Genomic DNA, 10,011 nt, shown 5'->3' with positions numbered 1-10,011 from the left:
ATCCTTTTTTTCTGTCTTTCTGGATCATCCTCATTAACTCTTTCATTCATTAAGTCTTCTCAATATAATAATACGACGAGGCGTCGGAACGTCTATGGTGTTTTTTTGCAACATGGGTTAATAGAAAAATATGCTAGATTACTCTCATAGGCAATAATCTGCAGTTCGCTTGAACGGACAGTTGGTAAGTCCACAGCCAGAACAGCGTAGAACGGCTTTTACGGTTGTTAGCTCATGGCAAATTGTCACATAAAGGTGAAATAACAACGGCGTCTTTATTTATTACTAGCCGTTTCGTGCTGGTCCACATATACTTAACGATATTATCATTAAGTATATTAATATGGCTCCATTAAATTTTTTGTCATTTTGGTCATTTAGATACTAGATTATTATCATTATTGTGTAATTGTTATTAGATATATGAATGTATTACGAACGAATTATGAAGTAATTTAAAAATATCCGTTTATTTACACATTTTTGGAAAGGATCTTTGAAGGCTGTTTTGTTTTACTTTTCATATATGACCTAAACGTGGAGTCTTCTTGGGTGACTGCTGTTTATATCCAGTTTCCACACCATATTTGATGACCGTAAGGTCTTACCATCTTTAAGCATAATATTACCTTTCCCTGAATTAAAGTTTATTGGTTGCTCCGACTGATACACAATTTAAACCACAGATTCGCGAAAGTAAATCTGATTTATATTGTACTTCCGCAGCATATATTCCAGCAATGCTGCCCCTGAAAAAGCACGTGTTTAGATTACTCGAGATTTGCTCTAAACGCAAAAGAACACTTTGGTTAATGTGCCTTTGTTTCTTTTATCTTGATAATACCAGGTCATTAACAGATTTCAATATTTTCAATCAGCTAAGCTTTTTATGCCGAATTTTTAGTCCTACAACTCAATACTATACCGGGCGGATTTGATTGCACGCAATTTAGAAGAGCGGTTTTCTAATTTAACTCAATAGTGAATCGTTGATTTGCCGTTATAGCCTGGTTGGCTCAAAGTTAGCGTCCGTTGAAAAACGTTAAGTAATCCTTGTAATCCATTACAAAATCTCAATGATGTCCTATGTCGTGTGACGATCGCTATACAGTCTTTGCCAGATTATGAAATACGCGCTTACTTCGATGAAGAGCTGTTATTAATAGCTTACCCATTAGGCAGCCTTTAGGTTAACCAACTACAAGGGTCATTATAAATAGATGCTCCTATATAGGATAATAGACGTCAAATTTGAAAATTGAACATTCTTAAAATGGTGATATTGATAACGATTTGACAACGTTATTCATCTGCCCATTAATCGCCGTTAGGGTGTTCTTCAAATCTATCGCATCCATTCATAGACAATACTAACTCGTAACAAATGATCTAATAATTTTCTCCATGTAAGTCTATAATTCTGTTATACACCTTCGAGAGTATCCATTAGGTCGGACTTTTTCAGCCGCTTACTGTTCAAGCCTTCTGTGAACTGTTCAGCCATTTTTCTTCGAAGTGCTTCCGGGTCATCGTCTTCTTCCGCCGCCCACTCAAGCACCAGCCGCCGACCGTACAAATGCGTACTCTGGCATAGTGCGTCAAATGCTCGTTTTGCATCACCCTTTGTCACAAATTCGACAAAAGCGAATCCTCGGTGATTGCCTGAATCTCCGCCGAACATTTTTTTGGGCAGACGGACAGTCTTCAGTGCGCCAAAGACAGCAAACAGTTCTAAAATTTCTCTGCGATTAGCTTGGAATGGTACGTTTCGAACGAGGATTTTTGTTGAAGCTTTGTTATATTTCTGCTCTTTTCGAGCGACTACCCTTGCAACTTGCACCTCTCGTCGAGAGACCTTGAGCTCGAGAGTGTGTGAGTGTAATGAGGAATGCTGTAGCTTTTTAAGAGCTGACATCGCGTCTTTGGCGCTAGCAAATTGGACGAAACCGTAACCCATTGAGAGAGTTTTTCCGGGTTTACTGAGATCCATCTTTGTTGCAATCGTTGCTTCCACCGCGCCGCAAGGCGCGAAGTGCTCCCTGAGGTCGTCACTGGTTGTTTCGAAGTTCAGATTTTTGATGAAGAGTACTGCTCCCTCTTCATATGTGTCCTCCGACTTCTGGTCAATTGATTTGTTTGAGTTCTGCATTTGTGTCTCTTTCAGATCTTTATCTTTGTGGTCTGCTTCGGATTTTTTCTGTTCGGTATAGTCATCTTGATTCGCCGGGCTCGTACTCTCCTCAACTGTTGCCTCCCTCGAAAAGACGTTGACAGGGGCCCACTCTAGGTAAAGTGGCTGATCTTGGAACATCGTATAAGCTAAACGCCTGAATGCACTGCGCGCTTCCTGTGGCTCATTGAACTCCACCAAACCCGTTACGCCTGATGGCGGTAGTATCACACGCCGAACTGCCTGATGACCCTTGCCTTTGAACAAATCCCAGAGAGTCTTATCCTTGGTATCGGCTGGAAGATTTTTGACTAGTAGAACTGTTTTACTTCGCTCCGTTGTGTTCTGTTTAAACACCGATAGGTCTACCCCATGCTTTTCGAGGAATTCTCGGGTTTCATTGACAATCTGCGTTTCACCCAAAGCCATACGTACAGCTACGCTTTCACCCTTCTCAGTTCCTAGAATCTTCGTTTTCTCTACACTGTATTTATCTGCCATAACATCCGCAACGGCGTTCGCGCCTAGAAAAAGTGAGTTCCATGAATGTGCGCTACCAGCCTGAGCCTTCATCTTCATGGCCTTATCCGTCTTAAAGGACGAATCGCCAGCTCCTTTAGCCTTGGATAGCAGTGGATCGTCCTGAGGTTTCGCCAATCCGGGAATAACATGCATAAGACGGCCGTGGAACGTCGTATAGTCCAGTGCCTGGTAGGCCCGCGCAGCATGTTCAGGAAACATGAAAGTCGCAAAAGCGAAACCTTTAGGCTTCTTGGTAACAGAGTCGATGCTAAGGTGTAATTCGGCTAAAGGACCGAATGGCTTAAGCAGCTCCTCCAGTTCCGCCTCTGTTACTGAATAAGGGAGGTTTCGAATGAATAACCGGCCCGTATCTGTAATGACGTCTGAAGCAATTTCTTTATCTAGGTACGCTTTCTTACTACGCTTGTCATCTCTGTCTGCCTTATTCCTATGGGCGCGATCAATATGTTTTAAAACATGGACTCGCCGCCTTTCTATAAAACATTTATCCTTTTCCAGCGCTTTAACAAGATCCGGTTCGTTTTTAAATGCGACATACGCCACACCCTTTACGCCCGGTTTAAGGCATTTTCGAATGGAACACACTGACAGGTCCTTGAAAAAGTCTTTTATGTCTTTACGCTTCCATTTAAATGACAGATTACGGACAACAACAACGTGAGGAAATATTTCCTTCGGCAGTTTTTTTTTTGTCGAAAGGTCGGTCTCGGGTCCTGTATCGTTGGCGGGTGCTTCATCATCGTGAGATGTCGACGCGACCTTTTTGTTCTGTTCGGCCTCATCGTTGGTCCACAGGAGTTGCTCGTTTTGATTTACCGCTAGGAACTCCTTAAATTCTTCATTTTCTGGCAGAGAACCCAATATATCTTTGAGAAAATCCTTTTTTTCTTTGTGTTCACGTTGTCTTTTAAGTGCTTCTTCATTACGTTTTTTTTCGTCTTCGCGTTTTTTTTTCTCTGCTTCCTGCGGATGCGCCTTCAGATAGGCGGTACTGCCTTCAGAATACTTTGACCAAGGGCGGGGCTTCTCAGCTAGATTCTTCGATAGTTCGACATGCAGACGAGATGCTCCCATAAACGTTTTATCAAAGTATTTTTGTGCCTTACTGGCTTCAGCCGGATCAGAGAATCCAATAAAACCAAATCTTCGAAACTTTCCTTCTGGCGTGAACTTAAGTGAGACATCAGTAACTGTACCCTTCGTCGCGAAAAAATCTCTGACTTTTTTTTCGGTTGCATCTTTGGGGAAGTTTTTCACGAATAAACGATACGACATGTTTGTTTGCACAGACATGCTGCCAATTTCTTCACTTAAACACTAACTCTTTAGGCACACATTTATTGTCGCTGTTTTTATCAAAGAGATAACTTTTAACATATTATTCTAAGTATTTAGTAGTAGAACATACAAAATTAACTGTCAGCTGGTAAAAAAACACTGCAGTAGAACAGTCGCATGGTCATGCGCTCGAAACCGAAACCACTCACATTGTAAACATGGTCTACGATGTGAAAAGGTAAATCGAAACCCAAGCCGGATTGCACAGAAGAATGCCTTTGAAAACCTGCTATAAAATGAAATCTACGCAAATTATACTTTCATTTATTTCTACTTGTATATAATATTACCAAATGCCCAACATAAACTGCTTTGTAATCAATAATTACAAAAAAAATAGAGATGGCCACATTATGCATAAATTAAAATTATAAAGGGGCATTCACGTTTTTTCATGACTAGAAAGAAGCCCCCCGAACTTTTGCTGCACAAGGAGACACGTGAGGTCTAGTTTATAAATCACGCGTAGACGCACCTGGCGACGTACCCTCTTAAATATGAGCGTACTCAAGTTATAGTTCAAGCAAATTTTAGGAGTCTAGTTATTACTATCTATTCGTTTTTCTATATTTGGTTATTTGTGCACCTCCAGATTTGACAAGATGATTTAGAAAGCTAACTGTTCTCTCTCAAAATCGTACTATTTAAAAAATAATAATATAGCTAAAAACAGTAAGCATATAAATTTCTTAGTGTGCTTGAGCTATACAATTTCTCATTTCACCTTGACAAGTGTGTCGAAATTATATTTTAAATATTCCTATTACTTCATTAGCGAGATTACGTGCTTTTCATCGATGACAGTACGAACTTACCAGACATACGAGTCTCAATCAAAATATACAATTTATGAAGTGTAGTGCTCAAAGCCCTACCTCGTACGCCGACCACTGAACCTTCATGGCTTCACTGCAATTCTCTTTTACGTCGCATCTTTTCACTGATAGTCTCAATAGTTAAGAATTGGTTTGTCCCCTTCAATAGATAGATCTCAAAGTCACGACTGTATTCGGAATGGTAGCAAATCGGCGTGCATGTTTCTGTCTGCATGTTTCTCAAGCAATTGCGGTTTGACTGCACTATACTGCAGGTATGAAACGTTTGCTGTATAGATGATTATTATTATTATCTTTATTAGTTTTTTTTTATGCGGATACCAAATGCATATACGTCATATACAGAAATGCATTACGAGTTATGTAATCTCCCAAAAAACACAACAAAATACGGATGAATGAAGCTACAACAGGATCGCACCTCCAGCAGGATACTTTGGAGGAGGACTTCACCCTGCGGTTCGCGCTGAGAAATATTTTGCTTTCAATCTGCCAGTAGTGTTTAGCAAAACGAAACTTCAACTAATAAGTTGGGAACGTTCTTAGACTGCTTTGTTGAGCAAGTTCATCTTAATTTTAATCATGAATTATATATGAACATCCAGAATGTAGTTATTAGAGAAGACAATAATAAGATTTGAAATTAGTGAATTCGTAAATAGCTTCTATCGAGTATCATATTAATCTGAATATGGGGCGCTCTTAGCTTCTATGCACATTCTTAGTGTACTCACTAGAAAAGAAACTTAAAACTAACGTTTTCCTTACGTGTATTAATAACTGTCTTCCGAGAAGTTGTACTGGCCTTGAGCACTGCCTCGGACGCTTGGCGCTTTTCAAGACGAAATGAAATGGGTCTTGGCCTGATTTCGAATTTAGGCCACCTTACGTGCTCCAAAGTTTCATTATTTCATTATTATATAATAAATATTATTATATTGGGCTACCGAAAACAACACCAAGCCTTAGCAGATTTACGGGTCTTTGTTGGTCTCCGACATGAAACGCTATTTCGATCAATCCTTCTGATCATCGGTTTAAATTGGTTTTAATGAAAATTAGCTACTGTTAATAAAACAACCTACACTTTCTCACTCACACACACTGTGTGAATATGCAACCCGTACTTTTTGTTTGCTAGTGTAATCATACTACAACCAAGAAAGCAAGAAGACACGCGGGTAGCTATTTCGAAAATGGCCGGTTTTGAGATGATACATCAGTGTCGCACGGGAAGGAAAGCCGTTTGAGCAGCGTTCCTCGATGCAGTTGTACGCCTTTGCTTGGTATGCCAAGACCTTAAATTACTGTGGAAATGTGCTCTGTGCTGAACGACGTGTTACCCATCTAAACTGTATTTAAAAACGCCGAATTTTCATGTACACCATAAATATTTCAATTTTGCATCGAAAGACTATCTCAGTCGAAAAATTCAGTTGCATATGTAATAGTAATGTCGAATTTTGATTTCTTGTTACACCTATAAACATGCACGCTAAACGACTTCACGCTGATGAACTAGTCGAGGCACATGGTACACGTTAATCTACTGTTTGAGTTGATATGATTCATCATGTGTGTTCTGGAGCTCGTGGAATATTTAAACAAATTACCATATTCTCGACATTTTAACGGCCACTCATTACTATGACCAGCTAAATGATGGTTGAAAGCTGATCTCGTCACAGAATCATTATTATTATTACTAGTTCTTAATTCCTTTGATGTGCTTCACTCCGAAACAACCCGGGCAATTATTTATGTAGTATTACGGGCACTACTTAGCGGCGGCAATAAAACTCGAAAATTTGTATTTATGTATACGTGTGTACGAAACAAGTCAAAAGTCAACTCTTCGCTACCTCATACAAGGATAGATTCGAATCACTGGAAGAGAGGTAGAATGTACCACTGTTCTTCAAAGCTGCCACGTGACAGGTTTGAGTATTAAAAAAACAACTATTTCGATGTAATGAGATGCTTTTAATAAAAACGTTAGAGACATACGAGCAGCAGTTGTAAAGTTGGCATCTTCTGCATAAATTCGACGCTTTGCACCCCTAACAAAGATGTCACCAGTGACACTCTGATTGAACCTGAATAGGCTATATGAATCTGAATTTTCGCTTATTTTGGTTATATGTTAATTAGTTTGGCATTGTTTATAATTGTTGCGCTAATGAATATACTAAACAGCAAAAATTGTTTCTCACCAAATATATTGTTTTGGATGTCTTTTTGTGCGATTGCAAAATACCATTTAAACCATTTATTTTGTCTTTGGCGGTAACGCTGCAGATCATTACCTTTTTAAGTCATAGAGCCTGTACTTAAGAATTCTAGGCGGAGCTTGGAAAACGGGACCGTTGCTGACGTTTGTGACCCTACTTCGATCGAGAGAAAATACTCGCAGTCTACAACAGCTTTGCCCCCACGCTTGCTCTAGCTTTCTACGCAGTTCAACACAGCCAGTTGAGGGCTGCCCCTTCCACGTTAACGGCTTTGCGGAAGCGAAAGAGATAAACGGTTCGTTTCGCGAATCGACCCTTCCAGCATGACGACTCTTCCGTACACGTGCGCACGCTCTACTATCCCCCGAGCACCAGCAACGCGTTATGTACGTGCAAATCTACTAACAAAACGCGACCACATTTCCTTGTTTTTTTACATGAGTTTTCTTGTTCTTACTGACCTACATATAAACCCTGTCTATTCAATTTAAGCATTATTATTCATCTTATATTGTAATGAAAAGAGATATATTATTATATTCACATAACATAAGTAGAGTGGTCACATATAGATAAGCGCTAAATTTCAAAATAGCTAATATCGTTGGGTAAATTTTGTTCCGTAGCCCGGGCGTTGGGACAACTAAACGTTGTTTTTTCATAAGTTAAGGGAACGGTGAAACGCTGGCTTTAATAAATCAAATCGTTGCGTAGAACGTCGTCACTTAACACAGCTCATGCGATGAAAGGGGTTTTGTACCGGGCTGGCGATCTTAGTGTGTCGAAGCAGGATAACATTTCATATTACGCTTAACTATTAAAAAAAAACAATATATATTAGATGTAACTGTATGTGACATGTTGATTATGCATATTTCACTGCATGGACCTAATTAGGTGTCGAAATATTTTGCTATTCTATTATACAAGTAGGCGTTACCATTATGCATTCCAGTACTTCAAACAATCTCATCGTACGCCTTCGTAGTCAATCGACTTAGCTCGAAAGGCTGTATATATACACGTTATAAGGCGTTTAAAATAAAATGGGGAAAATTTGGCGAATTGTTTGGTTTCTTTATTCACTGCAGAAAATTTATTCTTTGTCGAACCAAACTGCAGACTTTCTATACAACAAACAAAAAGTTAATACCGTATTTTATTATCATACAAAATATTAACGAAGATCAGCTGCTGTTCATTGCTTCACGTCTTACTTTGTAGATTTCCATTTTTAAGACAAAGATAAAATTAAGAACGCTTGAAAATTTATCAAAAGAGTTCGAAATATCACTCTTAGCATTTTTCTCAGCTAAATTACACCAACTATTTGTTCGTTATTGTAACTTTTGTAATTTTTGGATCTTGGAGATTCTGAAACATTCAGCCCAAAACCTAATTCCTGTATCTTTTCCATAAACGGCAAGATTTCGTGTCGTATCAGCCAGTCAAACCGTTTTGCAATCCTTGATTAAAACAAATAGCAGCTCAGTTGGTACACATGTCTATAAAGGATATTCCGAAACAAACAAACAACATTGAGGCAAACGTTTTTTGACACCTCGAAAGGCTTTATTCTTCACACACACTGGTACAATATACACATATACCGTAAAAAATACCGACAACAGGATATTTTTCGTGCGGCAGTTTTCATTTGACCACTATCAAAGCTTAATAATCGCGGTGGCCGCAACAAATACGCCTGTGGTGCTTCGAGTATTCTTTGCAGTTACCCCGGACGCCTTGAACACGATGTCAATCTCTGCGCTTACCGCAGTCATACTTCTTTAGATTCCAAGACCGAGCCTCTAGTAAGAAAGCATTTACCAATTTTCATTGTAACGAAGTAAGGTCTAGTCCATTTTAAATGCGTACTTTTCCTTTTTAGCTTACAGAAGTTTACGAGAACAGCATAGATAAAGAGCATGTTACTATGACACGGACAAACAAAATCTGGTTCCGGTCTAAACTTGGCCTTCAAAGCATGACATAAATTCAAATTGTTATAGCTTTCATCTTTAATGAAAGCAAGCATTTGTTTTTGCGTCAATCGATTAAGTCGCGAATTACATTTGAAGCTTATAGGCTTGAAAATGTAGAGTTTAAATATTCCTAAATAGAGCCTAAGTATTACTAAATAGAGTTTAAATATTATTAAAATAGTATTTCTCTATCCTGTTAGCCCAGACCCCCGTCATGTAAATACGCACGTCTCATTGCCATAGTAACTCGGTGTCTGACGGGTGCATGGCTATTCCTCGTCTAAGATCGCTGGCATGAGTTTCTTGATAGCGTCTACGTTCTGGGCTTGAATTCTGTAAGTGTACTAAGTTCTGATATAGGAAACGAGACGTTTGCAGGTGATCTTTTTTTGCTACTACGTCGTTCTCATGATAAATATTCAACGTTAACCTTTTAATAGATTTGCAATATTTTTTATATATATAGTATTTTTATAATATTTTATTAAAACTCATTCACCTTAGTCGAATGGTCGGTTTACACCTTTTACAGCCAAGCTTACCCTTTTCTGGTCTATGCAATAATGGTTACCTTCTTCTGGATAAACACCCGTAAAGTGGCAAACTACGTAAAGTTCACAAAAACTCGATGAATTTATAAAAAAAACAATTAAACATAACAGTAATTATCTTATTTAAACAAGTAGCTGTTGACTCGAGTCACTAGTCGAACAAAGCATAATTTTGCACTGATCTCGGTATAACATGCAATCATAATATCGACCGACAAATAATAACATTGAACAAATGTAAAGTTTTATTTCATTCTTTATTTAGAGCTCACCATCATTTTTCCATACCGCAATACAATTCAATCGTCAACGTCATCATTTGTTGTTGCTCAAAAAACAAATTCCCCTCGCTCCTCT

At 38.7% G+C, this 10,011-nt stretch overlaps 1 protein-coding gene across 1 annotated transcript; it reads right to left on the bottom strand.

The window, feature by feature from the left end:
- Positions 1–443: 443 nt before the first annotated feature.
- LOC111255180 (putative RNA-binding protein 19) lies at positions 444–4,202 on the bottom strand. Its single transcript, XM_022816853.2, has one exon. It carries the CDS (start codon positions 4,004–4,006, stop codon positions 1,424–1,426), a length of 2,583 nt encoding a protein of 860 aa, XP_022672588.1. The 5' UTR covers positions 4,007–4,202; the 3' UTR covers positions 444–1,423.
- Between the last annotated feature and the right edge of the window lie 5,809 nt (positions 4,203–10,011).

This window comes from Varroa destructor, unplaced genomic scaffold (assembly GCF_002443255.2).
Source record: "Varroa destructor unplaced genomic scaffold, Vdes_3.0 BEIS01000914.1, whole genome shotgun sequence".
NCBI lineage: Eukaryota > Metazoa > Arthropoda > Arachnida > Mesostigmata > Varroidae > Varroa > Varroa destructor.
The sequence above is the reverse complement of the archived record's forward strand: the minus strand, read 5'-3'. Positions and strand labels throughout refer to the sequence as shown.